General features: G+C 38.2%; 1 protein-coding gene and 1 pseudogene across 1 annotated transcript in view; both read right to left on the reverse strand.

Moving 5' to 3' along the window:
* LOC138416846 (patched domain-containing protein 3-like) overlaps window positions 1-23128 on the reverse strand; it is a 159404-nt pseudogene that overhangs the window by 41613 nt on the left and 94663 nt on the right.
* Window positions 1-23128, reverse strand: part of LOC138417249 (ankyrin repeat domain-containing protein 26-like) — a 48895-nt gene that overhangs the window by 13312 nt on the left and 12455 nt on the right. The window contains exons 6-16 of the mRNA XM_069547070.1: window positions 21391-21488; window positions 20624-20653; window positions 20462-20528; window positions 11235-11314; window positions 8153-8304; window positions 6538-6705; window positions 4759-4792; window positions 4340-4475; window positions 2442-2655; window positions 1542-1725; window positions 798-898 (exon numbers count right to left, since the gene is read on the reverse strand). Of these exons, the coding sequence (XP_069403171.1) occupies window positions 798-898; window positions 1542-1725; window positions 2442-2655; window positions 4340-4475; window positions 4759-4792; window positions 6538-6705; window positions 8153-8304; window positions 11235-11314; window positions 20462-20528; window positions 20624-20653; window positions 21391-21488 (1264 nt within the window). The remainder of the gene's footprint in view (window positions 1-797; window positions 899-1541; window positions 1726-2441; window positions 2656-4339; window positions 4476-4758; window positions 4793-6537; window positions 6706-8152; window positions 8305-11234; window positions 11315-20461; window positions 20529-20623; window positions 20654-21390; window positions 21489-23128) is intronic.

Raw genomic sequence — 23128 nt, forward strand, 5'->3', positions numbered from 1 at the left:
GCATATCTATCACTGTTTTCAAAAGTTCCTTGTACTGAAATAAGACACTACAGAGAGCAGAGTGTTCATTTTCTCACAAGCAGCAGAATGACTTCCAAAATATGATCTCTGAACTGCCTATAGTTTCCTCCTTACCATCAGTGGAAGTGATGAACTACCCTAATGATCGATCAAGGAAGTGAATTCACTACCAAAACCCGGAATATCTATTATTAGCAGCAAGTGTTTTATCCCCCCTGCCCTTGGTGGGGGAGAGGCACTTTTATAAGTTATTCTAAAGAAACAACTTTTTGAAGTGTTCAAAAGTATTTTTACAATGGATGTCACACTTTTTACAAATTGAAAAACAATAAATGATGTGAAAAGGTCATTGACAGGGTATTGGTTAAAGAAATGACAGTGGAGCCAAGAACGGACTCTGATTTAGACACTGATGGTGATGACGTGCACTGAGTGACGCTCACCCCAAAGCAGAGGGACTTTGTCGGGTAGCTCAGTCGATGGGGGAGCACACGCGGTCTTCCTGGCCTAAACCACAGTCAGGGTTCCGGGTCCTTGGAGACAGTCGCAAAAGATTTGAGATCAGTTCCTATGGAAAATATTAAAGGCCTCTCCTTGGACGAAGCCATTGTATGTCCCTACTTGACTGCTGTAGACAAATGGATTTGAATTACAAATAGTACTTTTCCTGAGCTCTCCCTGAGAGCTTTTCATTGTAGGAGATCTGCTAGGACCTTGGGGATGAGACCCAGTCTGTATTTGAGAGGGATATCAGGGAGGGGAGTGAATTCCTCTGCTCTGAGATGCCACTCGACAACTCTTTAGAATGAAGGACAATCAACTTCAGTAGTGACTGGTTTCTACCAACTGCTGGAAAAAAATTCCCCAGGGAGTATTCCTGCTCCTCTCGAGGATGTCAGTTAACACCTATCCTTGACTCTACTGTGAGGGAGAACTCAGCTGGGAAAGCTGGAGCCAGCTTCTGAGCTGTTCATGGGGAAGGTGGACTGGAGGGCTGGACAGCACAGAGGGAGGGGTGTGGTCCATGACCCTCAGCCATCTGCCAGATTGAAGGCCAGAGGTAACTTGATGTAAAATTAGGTACCATCTTCCCTCCCAGTTCCCCTTCTCTTCTACCTATTCACTCATGAATTGTCCCTCAAGGCAGAAGGATCTGTTGCCTGAAGTGGGCAGAGAGCTTAACCTCTAGTTTCTACACCAATCTCAACCCTGTGATTTTTCAGTATCGATTGCGTGAGCTACTGACCATGACCTTTTCATCCCTCTGATCATAAAAGTGCACCCAGCATTTTAGGATTATAGAATTCTTATTTCCAGCCCTGTTGCTTTGGGAATTTTTAATTTCTTTGCTTTGGTTTTTAAGATGCAGCCTAAAATTTCCTATAACACTAAATAAAATGACACTAAATAACTGGTACAATACAAAATAAAATGGTATTTTTTCAAAAAAGGGGGATATCAGATATAATACTGATGAAATAGTGTTAGAAATTTGAAATTTTCGCCACAGATAACCCTACCTGACTCTGATTATTTGTCACAGTCTTCAGTTCCATTTCTAGTGCTTGGAGACTGAGTTCAAGTTGCTGCTTCATTTCAACTTCTTTACTATATTTATCTTCATTTCTTCTTAACTGCTCCCTAATTTTTTCATACAACATATTGGCATTTCTTCTATTCTCTTCTTCTTGCTTTAAGGTGAATCTGCAAAATTTAGAGACCTCTTTTTAGAAAATTATGAGGTTATTCACTGCTGCTGCAATAACTTTTGTTCCCTCTTCACAATGTTTAAAATAGTAAAAATGGGGGGAATACACTGAAAAACACTTAATAATGATCACTGTTTTCATACAGAGGGTTAAGAATAAAATTGCATAAAATTTTGTTTTTGTTTTGTCTGGAGAAAAATGGCTACTTCATATATCTGGGGGTCAGAATGTAAAGCAATATAAGCTTTCCTAAGAATAGTTTAGAAATATAGGTCACAGATCTTTTTAAAACTTCTCATATTTTAACCAAATAACACAATATTATTAAAGAAAATGTATTCAAAATAATTAGAAAGGTAGAAATGAATTTATAGAAAAGATGTTCCTTGCAGTATTAAATAGAATACACAAAAGTGGAAAACAAGCGAAAGTCAATTTGGTAAATAATTAATGGGGTTTCCATTATGGTGGACTTCTGTATGGTCATCAAAATGATGCTTCGGAAAAAAATATACATTAAGTTATTAGAAGCATTCACTATTAAGAACCTGTTATAGTATTTCCAAGAATTTCACACTCCACAATACTAATGATGTTTTCTCCCCTGTAAAATCTGAGAAGGCAAGTTAGTCCTTATAATTAATCTACATCTCTGCAGTATTAAGGGAAACAACAGTTCAAATATTTCTTTAAAAGCGAGATGTACAGTACCTCAAGCTTCTGTGCTCTTGTTCCCACTCCACTTTCTGACGCTCTAACTGTGATTTCACTTCTTTGGTTTCTGATAGCTCTTTTTGTAGCTCACAAAACTTGCTTTTCATTCTGTGAATTTCTCCTCTAAGTAGTTCACAGTGTTTTCTTTGAAAATCTACTAATCTGTCATGTGAAAAAATTGCATCCTGAATTTTCAACAAGCTACCAGAGTCTGCATGATGAGAAAACAAAGCTAGAAACAAACAAAAAAAATTATGTGAGTAAGTTTTCAATATAAAGGACAGTGCCTTTCACGGTCACACATTCACGCACTGAACAAATATTAAGTGTCTATAGTGTGGAAGACATTATTCTAAGCCCTGACGATAAAACAGACATCCCTGGCTCTTGTTTAGCTTGAAGTCTAGTACAAGGGAAAGAGAAATCAAATAATTATGATCTCAGATAGATACTATAAGAAAAGAGAGTTCTACGATAACAGAACTTACAATAGACTGGGTCCAGGAAAAATTTCCCTGGGGAAGAGATGTCATGCTGAGAAATGGAGGATGAGCAGGAAGTAGTAAGCAGAGTAGGAAGAACAGCCCTGTGGACAGTCTCCAGCTGCCATATGTTTCTAACCAAGACAGAGTGAACAGCTACCGATCTACCTTCCTGCGCGGAGCAAGCAAACACAACACGGACAAAATACATTAAACAATGATTTTCATGACAAGAACTTCAGGGAATGAAGGATAATGATCCTGGAAACACACCAGGTTATCCTAAGAAACGCCCCAGCTCACTGCCTTGAGAGAATTTCTAAGCCCCGACATGGGGGGAAGGAACAGAAGCACAGTCCACTGGACTCCCCAAGTGGAGGTGATGAAGCTGAGAGTCTGGTGAAACCAACATGGGCAGAGATCACAGGACAGAACCATGGAGAGGAAAGAGTGGAACAGAGAAAAAGGACCCAGGAGAACTGAGGAGGAGCCCCTCGGGTATTCAGCAGAAGAACAAACATTGCACGTAAGTAAGAAACCACCTGAGAACAGGGGAAAACCACATGGAAAGAAAACTGTGCCTGGTGCTCACTCAGTCGGAGGAATTCTATCTATTCTCCTGAGCCAGCCTGGAAAAACTCCTACTTATAGCCGAATGATGGTAGTCAGCAAGGTCTTGCCTCCAAGGCAGGAAATAGTTGGTGCTAGTCCCAGGGCCCCTTTGGATGCACCTAACAAATCATGAGAAGCAAGAGCACAGAAGGATCTCTGGAAAACTCTCAATATTTGGAAACTAAATCATATGGATCTAAATAACCCTTATCAAAGAGGTAATGAAAAGAGAAAGTACAAAGTATTTTGAACTGAAGGAAAATGAAAACGTTAAGACCAGCAGACATATTAGGACATTGACAAGCTGATTCTAAAATTCATGTAGAAAGAAGGATAAAAAATAAAACCAAATGAAGCTAGGCAGTTGTGACCTTTAAGCATGCAGCAAAAAGAATCAACAGTTGGGCTTTAAGCAAAGAGGTAACATGATGAGACCTGAATTTTTAAAAATAGGTAATAATTACAGTTGCCGTGAAGACCGAGTTTCCATGAGGTGGAGTGGCAGGGAAAGAAGTCTTGATTATTTCAGTTATTCTAGGAGGAAAATGATGCTGACCTGACCATGGGTGAAGGTACAGGAAAGAATAAAAGTCAACAGAAGGTACAGTGAGTGAGAGGATCATAGGCCTGTGGCTCAGAGTATACACTCTCTTCCATGTTCGTTTAATGCAAAACATACTTCTGAGCTGCACAGCACTGTAACAACACCCCTGGCTCTAGAGCAGTACTGACAAGGTATGCACATATCACTTACTCTATACACAGACAGGTCTTCTGTTAACATTTACACTGTGGTCCTACCTTCACACCCCAAGTCAAGAGGTTCTGCTTGCAACGTGGAATTTGTAGAGCAAAGAGCGTCGCCATCCTCAGAAACCATCTCAGATGACTGAGTTAAGTCATCTAGGTCGTTCACGTAATTCATTTGTTCTTTGACCTACACATAAATAATACTGTTTCACAATGTCTTTAAAATATGTATAAAATATACTAAGTGTACAGAGGTGGTAAATATCTCTTTATCAAAGCAAACACAGGCATTTCGTAAAAGAAGAGAGTTTTATCAAAAGGGTAAATTTACCAACAGTGTTTCTAAAAGATGTGTTCAAAATAAACTTCTCTACAACAAAGGAAAATTTTTTACTTTACCACTATTCCTTTTACAAAGTATTTTTGACAAGGATAATAATGTTTTTGAAAGTTCATTTTTTTTACTATACCTTCTTCTTTTCATACGGTGTTTTCCTTGCAGGCCTAAAAGAACAAATGATTCTTGTCAGGCTAATAGTAAATATTTAAAAATACAAATAATACCTAAACTTTTATTTTTTTTATATAAACTCTTTGCATTGGCAAGTAATTTTCTATAAAAAGATGCAACAATAAACAAGAGGAGCATTAAAGCACAAAGAAAATATGTCAGTAATATTAATAAAGTATTAAAGTTAGATCCAGGAAAAGGAAAAACATAATATTACTTGCATTATATGATAGGAAACAGTATACCAATGTTTTTCGCACCTGTCCTTTTCAATAAGAACTAACTTTCATGGCAATAAAACCTATCTGGGAGGTATTCCTTCAGTCCTTCTAAGAAAGAAACTCATTTGAATAACCAAGATATTAGCTTTTTGAGGACTTTGTAGGCATCCGTTATGCATTATAGAAACACTTGACATGTCTTAAAGGCATTTTAATCCTCACAGTCATTCTGGGAGATAGGTATAGGAAGAAATGGAGCACACAAAGGCTGAGGAACTTGCCCAAGCCCACTCAGCATGTCACCAACAGACCCAGAATTCAAGCCCAGGAAATCTGGCTTCAACACTGCTTTTCCAAAATATGCTGAGAAAGGAATATTGAAAAGTCTTTTTAAGTAAGAGCAAATGAATCTATAGTATTATTCCATGTCTAGCTATAGCTATAAATAATAATTTCTGAATCTTAAAACATATTTCTCATAAATTATAAAGACTTCAGAGGTAGGCAAGACTGGAAAACCTACTTTAATAAAGTTTTATTTTTTGTAAAGAAATTCATCAATAAGCCTTCATTCAACCATTCTGCTGTTTCTTCATTCATCTGACATACACTTATTGAGCACACAATATGTGTTAATGACACTCTTAGTACAGGAAGCACGGTTTTTGTCATTTAGATCTTTATCTTCCAAAAGGAATAATTTGTGAGACTGTTAGTAATTTTTTTCTATTGAATATAAACAAAATCTTCCCCTTTTGCCTGGAATCTATAAACAACTATGAAGTTAATATGATGTGATGTTTCAGAGTATCTTACCAAATCAAAGCTATTCACGATGTTACTATCAACTGAATCATCAAGAATGATCAAATCCTATTCAGTATAGCCTAAATGTTTATAAATTCACAATTATGTAATTTTTGAAAATCTTTATATGATAGAACTAACTTAAGTAATCATCTGCATATTCTATTACATAGCAATATTACTCTTCAGAACCAATGAACAAGCCCTTATCATAAAGCTAATACATGAACAGAAGTTATTATGTACAATTAGTTTACTGTAATAGTTTAAAGATAATGTCATACAATCAATAAGCTTTCTGGTACTGGAAATGCAAACAACATGAAACTAAATAAACACATCCTCTGCTGGCTCATTTCCAATAACATACATACTCTAAAAGCTTCCTTCTTAACATAAAACAAGAAACACCTTTGAACTCCACATTCCTCTTCAGTTACCATCCAGTTCTTCATTGCCTGTCCCAATAATATTCCCCAGGGAATGTTTACATGTATTCACTACAGTCCAGCTTCCAAATGGACTATTTACTGAAATGACTTCTGGCCAAAGGCACTGGTCCTCACCTTAACCTTTCAGCAGTGTTCATCCACTATAGTTGAGGAATCTCTTATCTTGGCCCGAGCACTGTATTATGCTGTTCCATTTCCAGAAGAAGTATTTAATGCTAATATTTCTTCCTCTACAAACAAAGAATCTGTAGAATGTACCTGTCATCATCCTGATCCACTTCCCTTAAAATGCTGTCATCATTCACGTGCAGCAGACCACCAGTCAGTGAATCGGTCTTTTCAAATACTGGTGCAATCACACATTCTTCTGGTGTCCGTTTGTCATTGTTCTTTTTCTTTACTTCTTTCTTGTGCACACCAGGATTGCTACTTTAAAAAATCCACAAAAAAGCCAATGTTTTCTAATCATTTGACTGATAAAGAATAGAAAAAAAATTTTAATAAAATTCCAACTCTTACCCATCTAAAGTCATTGATTAATTCACAAAACCATTATGAAGTACCAACCATATGCAAGAAAACAAATTCTTCCTTCAAACACAGATATACAATTATGATACAATACGGTATGTGAAAGTTGACATATGAAAGTGATAAGTGAAATAAGGAAGAATTTGCAGAAGTGAAGACAGGAGGTCGTGAGAAACAGAAAAGGAAGAAAATCATTGTACTTGAAGATTCGAATATGAGTGCAAACATCAGGCACATGGCATCTAGGTTGTTTCCTAGGAACCTGGAAGGAAGAGTACAAAATACATGGAAGAAAGCAGAGAGATGGATCTGGAAAGACATTGAGAAGAACCTCAAGAGCTACACTGAAAACCTGGATGGAGTCCACTGGCTAAGCACCTTGACTCTTAGACATGGGAGTCATAATTAGATTTACACTATATTTGTATTTTGCTTCTAAATATAACAATGGTGAATTTAGGGATTTCCTTGGTGGTCCGGTGCTTAGGAATCCACCTGCCAATACAGGGGGCATGGGTTCAATTCCTGGTCAGGGAAGATCCCACATGCCATGGTACAACTAAACCCATGCTCTGCAACTACTGAAGTCAGCACCCTAGAGCCCATGCTCAGCATCAAGAGAAGCCACCACACTGAGGAGCCCAAGCACTATAGCAGCAAAGAACCAGCACAGCCAAAAATAAATTAAAAACGGATTCAAAGAAAAAAGTAACAATAATTTAGATGATATTTTAAATGACGTGAGGCATATATACCATGAAAGAAGAAATCAAGGAAATATTTGGCCAGGGGAGGGGAGTTTACTTTTAAACATGATGGGGTGACATCAGCATCATGGTTGAAAGACAGGTGCCTCATCAGTTTTCTTGCCACCAACAACAATTTGGCCTCCATCCATGGACATACTCAAAGGAGGAAAAACCCTGCCAACCAAGGGTACTCTATCCAGAAAAGTCTTTCAGAAATGAAGGATCAATAAAAACTTTCCCAGACAAAGCAAACCTGATGGAGTTCATCACCACTAGTCTCGCCTCATAATAAATGCTGAAAGAAGTCCTCAAACTGAAATGAAAGGATGTTCATTAGTGACATAAAATAAATTTAAATATATAACACACTGGTTAAGGCAAATATGCAATCAAATCCAGAATACTCTAATATGTAACATGGTGGTATGTTAACAAAGGAACTCTAGTATGAAGGCTAAAGAACAAGAGTATTAAAAATAACTATATCTCTAGTAAAATAGAAAATCTGTAAATCACAAACATTAGCTCAAGTTAGAAATTATTTTATAGGAAAATAACAAGTGACTTGCTGTTAAATATTGATATAGGGTTACCTATCAGAATCTTCATTCTCCATAGCAGGAAACTCCTGGTTGCTTTTTCCTCCACTCTTTCTCTGCTGAATCAATCCACTCTCATCAGCAGCATTGCATACATTGTCTGATACTTCCACTTCACTACTTTTGTGCTTCTTTTCTTCTTCAATCTTTAACGAAAGTTTGACACTAAGAATAATTGCTACTTCTTTATTATAAAGATCTTTGTTTTCAATTTTATTATTTGACTCAGTGTTTGCCCTGAATTTAACTGATAAAAATATTTTTCTGTTTATTTTATCACTTACAAGTCACTGGAATTTTTGTAAAATCTGCTCCTTTCTGTTTGAGGAAAAGAAACAAAATTCTCAAAATTTCAAAAAAGGCTTTCTTAATAAGATGCAATTATTCAAATTCAGTCTTCCCCATCTGACTGGCAGAGACAGAGAAATAAAAAGACAAAGATGCAAAATCTGTCCTCTTTGGTCTTTACCACCTGGATTCTCCATTAAACAGCCAGACGTAGAGGATGTGACACCGTGGTGCCTCAGAAAGGAAACATTCTTTCTGCACGAAAGCTGTTCTTTCCCCACTGCCTTTAACGATTCTTTTTTCACTTGGATCTGGGAGATAGCAAAAAGGTGATGGTGTTCACTGAAATAAATGAACCAAAGTTTACCAAAACACAAGGAGCAGAAAGAAACTGAGGAGTTGTTAGTGTGGAATTCTGGAAAATAAGTCATGCTTCCCAATTCTTCATTCAATAACCATCAAACCTTACAGCTAGAAGGTATAGAAATAATTGCCTATTACTGCCCCACTATTTAACAAAGACAGTAATAAAATTAAAAAAATGTTCAAGGTTTTGTTCAAAGCCCCTAAAGCAGTACTCCCTAGCATTTTATGGCACCAAAAGACATGATACAATTCTGTGACATTGAATGTAATAAATTACCAAATGAATTCATCAGATTAATCAGATAAGTTAAAACCATGACTTTGGCACAGTAGTTCAATGCCTTAGTTGGGGGTAGGGCTCATCTTTTTTTTTTTTTTTACAGGAGAATATAGTTTTTTCTTTTTTTTTCCCATCTATTGTTCAAAGTCAGTCAAAGCACCTCTTACGCAAAAGAGCAAACAAACAATTTTAAAAACCTATTACTGAAGAAAGAAAAATCTCACATTATCTCAAAACTCAGTTTTCTCCTTTGGAGATAAACACTTAAAATTTTTAAATTTTTCCTTTTTTTCTCAGGGTTTATACTACCTTTGGGTTTCCCTGGTGGCTCAAATGTTAAAGAATCCACCTTCAATGTGGGAGACCTGAGTTTGAGCCCTGGGTTGGGAAGTTCCCCTGGAGATGGGAACGGCTATCCACTGTGGTATTCTTTCTGGCCTGGAGAAGTCTACGGACAGAGGAGCCTGGAAGGCTACAGTCCAAGGGTTCGCAAGGAGTTGGACATGAGTGAGCAACTTTCATACACACACACACACACACACACACACACACACAATCATACATGTAAAAACTTTCTACATTTTAGTAAGCAACATAATGGAATGGTCTGTCTCAAGAGAAACATCTAAGAGTGGTGATTAAAGCATATGTGGGAGCACATGTATTTGTTATTAAAAAGATCCTAAAGCGGTCATGCTGGAAATCTAAGTGCCCCGGGACTATGGAAAGCAGAGAAGATCACACATATTCAACCACAACGAAGAGATTAGAGGGAACATGCATTCATGTCCCTTCTCTCAGTCACTGCTTTCTTCCCATTCTATGGAAATACAACTTATATTTAACCCAACAGAGCTAAAGGAAAAAACCCCACAAAACCCTAGCTGATTATACTTCTTAAGCAATTTCCTTGGTGCTTATTCTGGCTCAGAAGATCACATGGTAGATAGTTAAATGAGTTTCCCAGTCCATAGGAAAGACTGATAGAGACAGAATTAGATATTAGATTGATTGAAGGACAAAAGTTGTGAAAATAGTTTCCTGAATTCCTATTATTGAGATAACAATTGATTTCTACACAATTACCTATTTAGATGACCCCGCTTTATTCATAAGTGGAAAATCAAAATGGACCAGATCATCGAGAAAGAGAAGGACCAAAGCAAGAGTAAATGAACCTCTACCTCTTTTGGAAGTTGAATTTTCTCTTTTTCCAGAGCCAGCAACTCTACTTGTAACTTGTCTGTTTCATTCTTAAACCTCTGCATATCCTTCTCTAATTCTTCATTTACATACACTTCAGATGCTCTGTGACTACCAGGTGGAGAAGAATTCGCATTTTCTAAATTGGCTTCCACTCTTTTGTTGTCCCTAGCGCTGCAATTATCTGCATGCAGCAGCTTCTGGAACCAGTCTTTTATCGCTTTATTTTTCAGATCAGTATTTTAACAACAGCAGGAGGACTGTGAATTTTTATTTGAACTATGTGTTTCATCTTACCAGAGCAGACAAGCTGCAGACTATTGACATGCCTGTCCCATGTGTAATTTCCGATTAGTGGGATCTTGCCTCATATTTTGTGACATTCGCATATCAAACTCTTGGTCTTCTTTCACTTCAAATGTAATTACTGGGTCCCCTACATTTTTATTTTCTGTATCATTATAAAAACTCTCCTCAATTTTGATAAACACATGTTCAATGTCTAGCTGATCATTTTCAAAGTCTACTTTATTTTCAGGGAAACAAAGTTTTGAAGATGACCGACAAGTCTATCCCAGGCACCCAGAATTTACAGATGATGGGAAAACATTTTTGAGACTGGGTTCTTTTTGTTCAGAAAATGCTTAGAATATTAGAGAGACAGATACTCCAAATGCATCTTTTTCCTCACAATCAGGTATATTATTTGTGAGATAAGGAGATATTTCCTTTTGGTTTGCTCCTTCTTTAGGGTTATCACATAGTATATCTTCCTCAGGACAAACGATAATTTGATATTCCTCACAAATTTCACCGAACTTCTGCTTTAACTCACTTGTGATGGGTTTTAACTTATCTTTCCATTCTATTTTGCCTTGTTTGATACACATTTTCTCATACAGTATTAAACCAGAAATTGAAATTTACAGTTTTACGTACCTGTGAATGGTTATTTTCATCTCCAAGGTTTTCTTGTTCTTCCTCTGATATCATTTCCAAGTCTAGTTTTGTTGACAATTCTGCATGTTTAGTTAAAATTACTTAGAATGTTTAGATAAAAGTCATAATCTTCACTTAAAACATAGATCTACAACATTGTATCAAATGACAGATTAAGTCAATCTCAATCTTCAGCTGAATATTTACTTCTTTTTTGTGTGTGCTCTTTATTTTTTATTTATTTGTTTTTTTTTTTTTTTTTTTTACTTTACAATACTGTATTGTTTTTGCCATACATTGACATGAATCCACCACGGGTGTACATGAGTTCCCAATCCCAAACTCCCCTCCCACCATCCTCCCCATATCATCTCTCTGAGTCATCCCAGTGCACCAGCCCCAAGCATCCTGTATCCTGTATTGAACCTAGACTGGCGATTCGTTTCTTACATGATAGTATACATGTTTCAATGCCGTTTTCCCCAATATTTACTTCTTTAAGAACTACTTCCAATGATCTAAAAACTTCAACAAACCATTTGGGATATACCAGATGTCACCAGGTTACAGGCAAACAGCTCAAAGATTCATTCACAGATTCATCCAAATATCGGTGAACAAAACGAAATGTCAAAATACAGGACAGACATATGAAGTCACCATATATTCTCGTCTCTACTTCATAACAGGACCTTTTTAACAATACACCAAGCTTCAACTGTAACATTATCCATGGTTTATAAAATTCCTCTTACTTTTTATGCTTTTATCAGTTCTTTAATCCGAAATGCTTCCCTGTGCTCTTCCGACAAATTACTTTTCATCTTTTAAAGCTCAACCTGCTTTGTGAAGTTGTCTTTGATTACTGCTATCTTTCCCCTGATAAACAGGTATCTCTTTCCTTGCAGCTACCTTACTTTAAAGATTTTTCTAGTGTATCTTTCTAGATTTTCCTAGTGATAGATAAACATCTGAACTGTAAATTATTTCTTCACACGTCTATCCCCTTGTCTCCTAGACTACACAGGAGAAGCTCTTAAAAATCATGTGGGTATTAACTGTCCTTTTTTCCCATTTGTTATTTTACTGAAGGATAATTACATTACAGAGTTTTGTTGTTTTCTGTCAAACTTCAACATGAATCAGCCATAGGTATACATGTATCCCCTTCCTTTTGAACCTCCTTCCCATATCCCTCCCCACCCCACCCCTCTAGGTTGATACAGAGCCCCTGTGTTTCTTATTCAATAATTATTTCTCAGGTTTCTGCTCAGTACTAGACCCTGGAGTTTAAAGAAAAATGTAGATAAAAGGTGTCAGGGATGGCTTTTCTAGAGATAATGACTGAGTGCAGACTTACACAGTTCAAGGGCACAGAGGGCAGGAGGGGGAGAGCACTTAAGGCTGGAGCAAGACGGGGAGAGAAGCACAGTCACAACAGGGTAGATTCTTGTCCAAAGTAAAGGGACAGGGGCTGATAGAGATCATGGTATCCGGTCCCATCACTTCGTGGCAAAGAGATGGGGAAACAATGGAAACAGGGACAGACTTTATTTTCCTGTGCTCCAAAATCAATGCCGATGATGACTGCAGTCATGAAATTAGAGGATTCCTGCTTCTTTGAAGAAAAGATATGACAAACTTAGACAGCGTATTAAAAAACAGATATTACTTTGCTGACAAAGGTCTGTCTAGTTAAAGCTAAAGCTTTTCAGGTAGTCATGTATGGATGTGAGAGTTGGACCAAAAAGAAGACTGAGCACGGAAGAACGGATGCTTTGCAACTGTGGTGTTGGAAAAGGCTCTTGAGAGTCCAGGGGACTCTCTGCAAGGAGATCAAACCAGTCAATCCTAAACAAAATCAGTTCTGAATATTCGCTGGAAGGACGGATGCTGATGCTGAAGCTCCAGTACTTTGGCCACCAGATTCGAAGAACTGACTCATTAGAAAAGACCCTGATGCTGGGAAAGATTGAAGTCGGGTGGAGAAGGGAATGACAGAGGATGAGATGGTTGCATGGCATCACTGACTCCATGAACGTGAGTGGAGCAAGCTCCGGGAGATGGTGAAGGACACAGAAGCCTGGTGTGCTGTAGTCCACGGGGTTGCATCAAATTAGACACGACTGAGCAACTGACCAACAACAACAGCGAGAGGTGAGGAGGGCATCCACAGCAGTTGATGGCACCAGTGGCACTTTAGGAGGTCTAGACACTAATGTGATTTAGAGTGCTTCATGGTCACGTGTGCTTTTGAGATTGGTGACTCTAAATGCTATGGGAGGGATGAATTTGAAGGGCATACAAATAACTGGAGGAAGACAAATCTGAAGGCATTAATACTGGGGGAAAAAAGGTGATGCAGGCCTGAACTGAGGGAGTGTTTACAGAAATATTTTAGGATATAAAACTTTCAGGGTACAGTATAGATAAGTTTTTAAGAAACCAATAAATGTACAAATCTAGGGACTCTGAAAAAGTAGATTCTGCTTATTTTATAAAAGGTATCAAATGAGAAGGGAAATGATCAACATGAACTGACTGAATTTGCTTCTATTTATTTCGTAGTTTTCCTATTTCACATTGTCCAGTGTTGAAGGGACTCGTGTAGGTGTTTTATTTGAATTTGCTTTTCCTGGACCTACCAAGCTCATGGAGAAACAGGAGCAAATGACTCAGTTGTATAGATTAAAAGAAGAAAAAGACAAACACTTTGAGTTTAGAGCTTGTAGTCACTATTCTAGGAGATAACTGAGAATCTTCTGTAAGTGCAAAGGTGAGGATAGAAAAGAAAAAAGTACAGGAGTGAAAAAAGAAACAGTGTATAATTTCTTACTATCAGTTCAGTTCAGTTGTTCAGTCATGTCCAACTCTTTGCGACCCCATGAATCGCAACACACCAGGCCTCCCTGTCCATCACCAACTTCCGGAGTTCACTCAGACTCACGTCCATCGAGTCAGTGATGCCATCCAGCCATCTCATCCTCTGTCGTCCCCTTCTCCTCCTGCCCCCAACCCCTCCCAGCATCAGAGTCTTTTCCAACAAGTCAACTCTTTACATGAGGTGGCCAGAGTACTGGAGTTTCAGCCCTGACCATATGACTGTTTAAAGGTGCTAAATTAATTAGTACTTATGGAGAACACATTATTAGAAGTGGTTACTCAATAGATTCGGCATTCTAGTAGAGTCAGAATTGACTTTCTATATACTGCTTTTAAATAATACAGCTCTCCTTTATACCAACATCCCTTGTGAACTTTAATTCATTACAAATAATAAAACAAGTTGATATACTATGTGGACACAGCTGAGAACGAGGTACTATGTAGCAAATTTCCCATGACCCCCATTACCATTGGCAAAGCCAATTCTAAAATATATGAAGTCAAAATATATATATATATGAAGTCAGAGAAAACACAAGAAATATTTTAGTATTTGGTATCACAATTGCTTTTGCAGTTATACTGATATAATCATAACTAATACTTATGAATTGACAGCTATATAAAAATATTGCTAAGAAGTCACATTTTTAGAAGGCAATCTCTAGATGTCTACTTAGTTTCCCAACTAGTCCCAGAGTTTTAAACATAATCCTGCTACCCACTCTCAGGTGTATGCTAAATACTAGCCTAAATGAACTCACTTTTTCCTAACTCTGTTATTTATTGTATTACTATGGTCAGAAAAAGAATGCAAAACCCTTGCTAAGAGATATTGATTTGCTATAGGTTGCATAAAAGCAGTCAGCACAAGGTAGATTTTGCCACAAAATCTAATTTGGAACCATCAGAAGGATGGTAAGGCCGTGCCCAGGTGGCCCACAGCTGACTGCTCTGGGCTTTTGCATTACCTTCTTTGCTTTCTCTGTTTTCTGGCAGCTGTGACTTGCACAGCTGATGGAACGTGTAATTCCCTACCATGAACACTGCTGCAGTCATCATCTTTACTTTATCTATTACTGTCTTCTGTCCAGATTCTGTGGATGCTGACTGATTTTTGGTCATTGATTGGGACGCCAATGCAAACTGATCAACAACTTTCAAATGCCCTCCTCTTTGACAAGTCTCATTATTGAGGCTCAAAGCAGTAGAAGCCCAATCTGAAAAATGTGAAAACAAAGTCTCCATTTATTAGAACGTGAGTAAGAATACAATTCTGACTAACTTGTACAAAGTTTTTCTTCAGAGAATCAGTTCCATGTCCTCCTCGCCCCTGAAACTCACTAGTCCTTCACAGCTTACTGTATCTTACACATCACTGTCATTCATGAAGAGATGTTAACTAGTGTGTCTCATTTGTTCTACTTTTTAACTTCCTAGTATTACTGATTTTGATTCACTCAATTTCTATTACATATTCTGTATTCCAAAAGAATTTTACCAATAATTATTTTTTTCAACATACAAAAAATTATTAAGAAAATCTATGTCTACCTTATTTTGCACTTAATTATGTCTAGAGATTATGCCTTAATTATGTTCTAGAGACCATGGTTTTAAAAACACTTTTAATGAATGCTACTACTTTATTAATGTTACAAACCTAGACAACGTTAAAAAGCAAAGATATCATTTTGTTGACAAAGGTCCGTATAGCCAAAGCCATGGTTTTTTCAGTAGTGATGTACAGGTGTGAGAGTTGGACCATAAAGAAGGCTGAGCACTGAAGAACTGATGCTTTCAAAGAGAATTACTAGAGAAGACATCTGAGAGTCCCTTGGACAGCAAAGTCATCAAACTAGTCAATCCTAAGGGATATCAACCCTAAATGTTCACTAGAAAGACTGATGCTGAAACTGAAGCTCCAATACTGTGGCCATGTGATGTGAAGAGCTGACTCACTGGAGAAGACCCTGATGCTGGGAAAGACTGAGGATGGGAGGAGAAGGGGACAGCAGAGGCTGAGATGGTTGGATAGCATTGCTGATTCAATGGATATGAACTCTGGCAAACTCCGGGAGATGGTGAGGCACAAGGAGGGCTAGAGTGCTGCCGTGCAATGGGTCACAAAGAGTTGGACCTGACTTAGTGACTGAACACCACCAACAACAACTTCTTTAATTACAATGAGACATCTTTCCTCAAATCATCAATATCTTTAGAACTGATGTTTTAAGCCTTAGATAGACATCATAAACTTACATAAGAAATGAGTCTTGTGGGTGACTAATTATTTCCATGTGAAAATAGGATAAGTCTAGGACCACACTGGATCCAGAGAGCACAGAGTGCAATGAGGCAAGAATGAATACAACACAGAAATATTCACTTTAGAAAAAAAGGACTTGTCAGGTCTAAATTACTTAAGAGAAATCAAAGAAACAAGCAAGAAATGTAAAAGTGAAACTTTAAACTCCATGTCAACACAAGGGCCCGTTTATCATTTCACATCCAACCGGGTCAATGGTTTAAAATTGGTTCTGAAGTGTGACCTGAGAATCCCTGAAATCCAGAGATCCACTGGGCCAGGGGGTCCAAGAGGTCAAAACTATTTTCACAACTCTAAACATTACTTCCATCCTCATTCTTTCTGAGTGCACAGTGAAGTTCTTCAGAGACATTTTAGGACTCAGTGAACTAAAATGGACTGGTTTGTGGTTTAGTCCTAAGTCGGGTCCGACTTTCATGACCCCATGTACTGTAGCTTGCCAGGCTCCTCTGGTGATAGGATTTTCCAAGCAAGAATGCTGGAATGGGTTGCCATTTCCCTCCCCAGGGGATCTTCCTGACCCAGGCATCGAATCTGGATCTCCTGCACTACAGGCAGATTCTTTACCGACTGAGCTACCAGGGAAGCACCCAAATGGACTGGAGTGGGTGAATTTAACTCAGATGACCATTGTATCTAGTACCGTGGGCAAGAGTCCGTTAGAGGAAATGGTGTAGCCATCACAGTCAACAAGAGTCCGAAACAGTACTTGGATGCAATCTCAAAAATGACAGAATGATCTCTGTTCGTTTCCACAGCAAACCATTCAATATCACAGTAATCCAAGTCTATGCCCTGACCAGTTATGTTGAAGAGACTGAAGTTGAATGGTTCTATGATGACCTACAAGACCTTCTAGAACTAACACCCAAAAAAGATGTTCTTTTCATTATAGGGGACTGGAATACAAATGTAGGAAGTCACGAGATCCCTGAAATAACAGGCAAATTTGGCCTTGGAGTACAGAATGAAGCAGGGCAAAGGTGAACAGAGCTTTGCCAAGAGAACATACTGGTCATAGCAAACACCCTCTTCCAACAGCACAAGAGAAGACTCTACACATGGACATCACCAGATGGTCAATCCCGAAAACAGATTGATTATATTCTTTGCAGCCAAAGATGCAGAAGCTCTATACAGTCAGCAAAAACAAGACTGGGAGCTGACTGCGGCTCAGATCCTGAACTCCTTTTGCCAACTTCAGACTTAAATTGAAGAAAAGTAGGGAAAACCACTAGATCATTCAGGTATAACCTAAATCAAACCCCTTAGGATGATACAGTGGAACTGACAAATAGATTCAAGGGAGTAGATTTGATAGAGTGCCTGAAGAACTATGGACAGAGATTTGTGACATTGCAGAGGAGGCAGTGATTAAGAACATTTCCAAGAAAAAGAAATGCAAAAATGCAAAATGGTTGTCTGAGGAGGCCTTACAAATATCTGAGAAAAGAAGAGAAGTTAAAGGCAAAGGAGAAAAGGAAAGATATACCCATTTGAATGCAGAGTTCCAAAGAATAGCAAGGAGAGATAAGAAAGCCTTCCTCAGTGATCAATGCAAAGAAATAGAGGAAAACAATAGAATGAGAAAGAATAGAGATCTCCTCAAGAAAATGAAATATACCAAGGGACCATTTCATGCAAAAATGGGCACAATAAAGGACAGAAATGGTATGGACCTAACAGATGCAGAAGATATTCAGAAGAGGTGGTAAGAACACACAAAAGAACTATACAGAAAAGATCTTCATGACCCAGATGAAGCACAAGCTGAAATCAAGATAGCCAGTGATCTCTCACTTAGAGCCAGACATCCTGGAATGTGAAGTCAGGTGGGCCTTAGGAAGCATCACTACGAACAAAGCTAGTAGAGGTGATGAAATTCCAGTTGAGCTATTTCAAATCCTAAACAATGATGCTATGAAAGTGCTGCCCTCAATATACCAGGAAATCTGGAAAACTCAGTAGTGGCCACAGGACTGGAAATGGTCAGTTTTCATTTCAATCCCAATGAAAGGGAATGCCAAAAAATGTTCAAACTACCACACAATTGCACTCGTTTTACACGTTAGCAAAGTCATACTCAAAATTCTCCAAAGCCAGTCTTCAACAGTACATGAAACATGAACTTCCAGATATTCAAGCCAGATTTAGAAAAGGCAAAGGAACCAAGATCAAATTGCCAACATCCATTGTCATAAAAAAGCAAGAGAGTTCCAGAAAAACATCTACTTCAGCTTTATTGATCATCCCAAAGCTTTTAACTGTGTGGATCACAACAAACTGGAAAATTCTTAAAGAGATGGGAATACCAGACCACCTGACCGGCCTCCTGAGAAATCTGTATGCAGGTCAACAGCAACAGTTAGAACTGGACATGAAACAACAGACTGATTCCAAATAGGGAAAGGAGTATGCCGAGGCTGTATATTGTTACCCTGCTTATTTAGCTTATATACAGAGTACATCATGCGAAATGCTGGGCTAGATGAAGCACAAGCTGAAATCAAGATAGCCAGGAGAAAAATCAACAACCACAAATATGCAGATGACACCACCCTTATGGTAGAAATCAAAGAACTTAAGAGCCTTTTGATGAGAGTGAAAGAGGAGAGTGACAAAGTTGGTTTAAAACTCAACATTCAGAAAACGAAGATCATGGCATCTGGTCCCATCTCTTCATAGGAAATAGATGGAGAAATAGTGGAAACAGTGACAGACTTTATTTTGGGGGGTACTCCAAAATCACTGCAGAAGGTGACTGTACCCATGAAATTAAAAGACGCTTGCTCCTTGGAAGAAAAGCTATGACCAACCTTGACTGCATATTAAAGAGCAGAGACATTACTTTGCCAATATCGGTCTGACTCATCAAAGCTATGATTTTTCCAGTAGTCTTGTATGGATGTGAGAGTTGAACTATATACAGAAACCTGCACACTGAGGAATGATGCTTTTGAACTGTGATGTTGGAGAAGACTCTTGCGAGTCCCTTGGACTGCAAAGAGATCCAACCAGTCCATCCTAAGGGAAATCAGTCCTGAATATTCACTGAAAGGACTGATGCTGAAGCTGAAACTCCAGTACTTTGTCCACCTGATGTGAAGAGTTGACTCACTGGAAAAGACCCTGATGCTGGGAAAAACTGAAGGCAGGAGGAGAAGGGGACGACAGAGGATGAGATGGTTGGGTGGCATCACTAATTCGATGGACGTGAGTCTGAGTAAACTCCGGGAGTTAGTGATGGACAAGGAAGCCTGGTGTGCAGCCGTCCATGGGGTCGCAGAGTCAGACACGACTCAGCGACTAAACTGAACTGAACTCCAATATAGTAAACATCAGTACACATAAACGAAAGTTCCTTGGAATTCTCAATAATTTCTAAAAGTATAAAAGGATCCTAAAGCAAACAACTTTCAGAATCACTGTTTAAAAAGATTTTATCTATCAAATATTTATTAAAGTATGATTACTTCCCCTACTTCTAATAATCAAAGACACCACACACTCACACACACATACACAAACACACACACATTCAGTCTGCTAATCAAAATATCTGATTGGCCTACTTTCATCTGTGTAACAGCACTATAATGAAATAATTATAAGCTGAAACATAACTGATATAGTAGCAAGTGAAGTTTTACTCTAGGGAAAGTTCAGGGTTCAAACAAACATTTTTGGACATTGGAAAAATCTTAAGAGTCTAACATTTAATCTCTGAGAATTCCTGAGAAGTATAGAGGTTCCAAACTGAGAACTTCAGGGTACTGAAACATATACAGAAACATCTTGAGTTCAAGCTTACATTTAAAAAATTTTTTTTTCTTATGCTTGTAAATATCTTTTGTTTCAAAGCACAGGTATCAACAATAACATTTGCCTTATTTATGTTAAATTCTTAAATTAAATTTGCAAAAATAAGTTAGAACTTTGAAGACTGAGCATTTCAAATATTTCAGTGTCCTTCTTTCCAGAGTTAACTGTGTACCGAAAAATTTACCTGAACCGGACGTTTGTAAATCCTTCATTCTGACTGTTTTATTAGGAACATAATTTTTCATTCTGACTGCAGGCTGAATGGGGTTTGGAAACGAGTTGATTACTAAATAATGCATATATGATACAATCCACAGTTCATAATTCAAGATAAAATCATAAACATTTTTACCTTCATGTTAGGATATTTCTCAGCAGAATCTAAAAGCGAAAAGGGACATAGAGTTAATTACATGTAAATATGAAAGCCAGCTAAGGAAATGGCAACCCACTCTAGTGTTCTTGCCTGGAGAATCCCAGGGATGGGGGAGCCTGATGGGCTATGGGGTCGCACAGAGTCGGACATGACTGAAGTGACTTAGCAGCAGCAGCAGCAGCTTCATATTCATGCAGAGTTAGTAATGAGCAGAGTCCTTGTCTTTGCACTGAATACATTTGGTTTTAGTGTCTTGTTTTTAGGGGGATCTTAGGACACTGGTAAGACAGACTTATGAATCCACTAAAGATAGTGAAGAAAAAATAGGAATACAGGTTTACCAAAACATGCAGTTAATACTTCAAAAGTAACATTATGTTTTCAATGGCTTTATAAAATATTAAAGTGCATATAGATCGATGTGAACATGTTGACTGATGAGGAGAAAATGGATCTTAATCAGAGGAGCAAATCATGAACCCAAGAAAATAAATGTGAAAGCTGATGGTAAAATGCAACAGCATATCTTGAATGCAACACAGCAGTTATCATTTGCACCATTATATTACAAGTATTTATCATGTTCTTCAATCTGTCCAGTCATTTAAGGAGTGCACAGCTGGGGTGACAGTTCACTAAAATGTATAATTCATTTCTCATCAGAGACAGAGTAATGAACTGATTAGTCTGGATATACACTTGTAGACAATGGCTCATAAAAATATTCATTTTTTTCCCATATCCATGTGGGCTACTGGTTTGCCCACATGTCTTGGCTCCTCTAGTTTAGCCATCTTAAAGTTTCTTGATCCACTCATACAAGAAGGTATATTAGACACATCTAGGAAATAATGTATAATAAATTCTCAATATTGAAATACAATTATCAAAAAGGAAATAATAAATTCAATTGCCAGAGAATTATTAGAAATTAAAAATTTGCATGTTTCAAAATCAGTTTAGTATTTATTAAAAGTATTTCTAGCATTTAGGGAATGAACCTGATTAATCTGTTTGGCTTCAAAACTTAGTTTGGTATGGTACATCATGCTAATGCTTCAAAGGATTTCTATGAAACAACTCTCAAAAAATCAGCTATGTTTTAAAAAAATGAATCCTTTTTCAAATTAATCTAATTTGAATCACAAATACTGGTACAACATATATCTTTGATGCCTGAGAGCCTGTAGTTTTCCCCACTTCGAGCATCCCCTCCAACCTCCAGGATTCTCTGGAGCAACAGTGATCTTATCTCTTTTCCCTGTAAATACACTGAAGCCATCTAGAAGGAGTTCTCTCAAGGGTCCTCATCAACTCCAAACTCACCTCCCTAAGGCCTTACTTTCCTCCCTTTGTCCTTTCAGTAGATTCTCTCCTCTCCAAATGGTAATCTCTGGATCTGTGGTCTTAAATCTTCCCCCTTTACATCCTTTCTATGGATCATCCCTACCATTTCTTTCTCCCTCTTTGCTTAGCAATGGTATTTTACACCTATAATTGCTACTTGAACTCTTTGTTTCCCTCTGGTTATAAACATGCTCAGAAAGAAAAACAAAATAATGCTTTTCCTTGATCCTGTTATGTTCTCCACTATCCAAAGCTCTTCTTCCAGATTTCTCTAAACGCAAGGCTACACCCTTGCTACTCTGAGAGCTTGTTAGAAATGCAGATTCCCAGACCTCCTGCTCAGCATGTATACTTCACACTTGGTCCTCAAGCTACTAATTAAAATTTGAGAAACTCCAGTCTATAAGGAGTCTGCTTCTACATTCAGGTCAGTTCAGTTCAGTCGCTCAGTCGTGTCCGACTCTTTGCGACTCCATGAATTGCAGCACGCCAGGTCTCCCTATCCGTCACCAACTCCCGGAGTGCTTCTACAGGCATGAAAGCAAGTCCACTGGAAAGTTTCCAACTTCTAATGCAGTTTCAGTTTGGGGGGAAGTGTTAGAGTGAGGAAACGGAGGCTAAGTTTTCAGGAGAGTGAATTAAGTTGAAGTAACACTGCATTAGATACTGAAACTACATTAGAAGTTGGAAACTTTCCAGTGAACTCGCTTTCATGCTGTGTGTTCCTTGTCTCCCCATCACGCCCCCTGCTCTCTCCTTCTTTCCAGTTCTCTTGTTGTGGCCTATGTGACACCATCCTAGAAAGCAGCAACATTTCGTATGATATCAATTTGAAACATTTACAGCTGAGCACCTATGCCAGTGCTCCTCCACAGAGGATAAAGCACAGCTCTGCTGCCGAGACCTCAGTTCTCAATGTCTTCCTAATAACGAGTAAAACAGGAAGAGGGGGAGAACTTTGCTGTTCTTCTCTGACAAGCTTTGGTGCCGGAAGCTCACTTCAAATTCATCGTCCATGTCAAATACTCTCCGTTTATCTAAAGACCTTTATTACTTATTGCTACCTTCCCCCACAGACCCATGCTTCCCTTTCTTCTTTTCCTCCCTGTGCCCTCTGCCTCTCTCATTCTTCAT

This window comes from Ovis canadensis, chromosome 13, assembly GCF_042477335.2.
Source record: "Ovis canadensis isolate MfBH-ARS-UI-01 breed Bighorn chromosome 13, ARS-UI_OviCan_v2, whole genome shotgun sequence".
Classification (NCBI taxonomy): domain Eukaryota; kingdom Metazoa; phylum Chordata; class Mammalia; order Artiodactyla; family Bovidae; genus Ovis; species Ovis canadensis.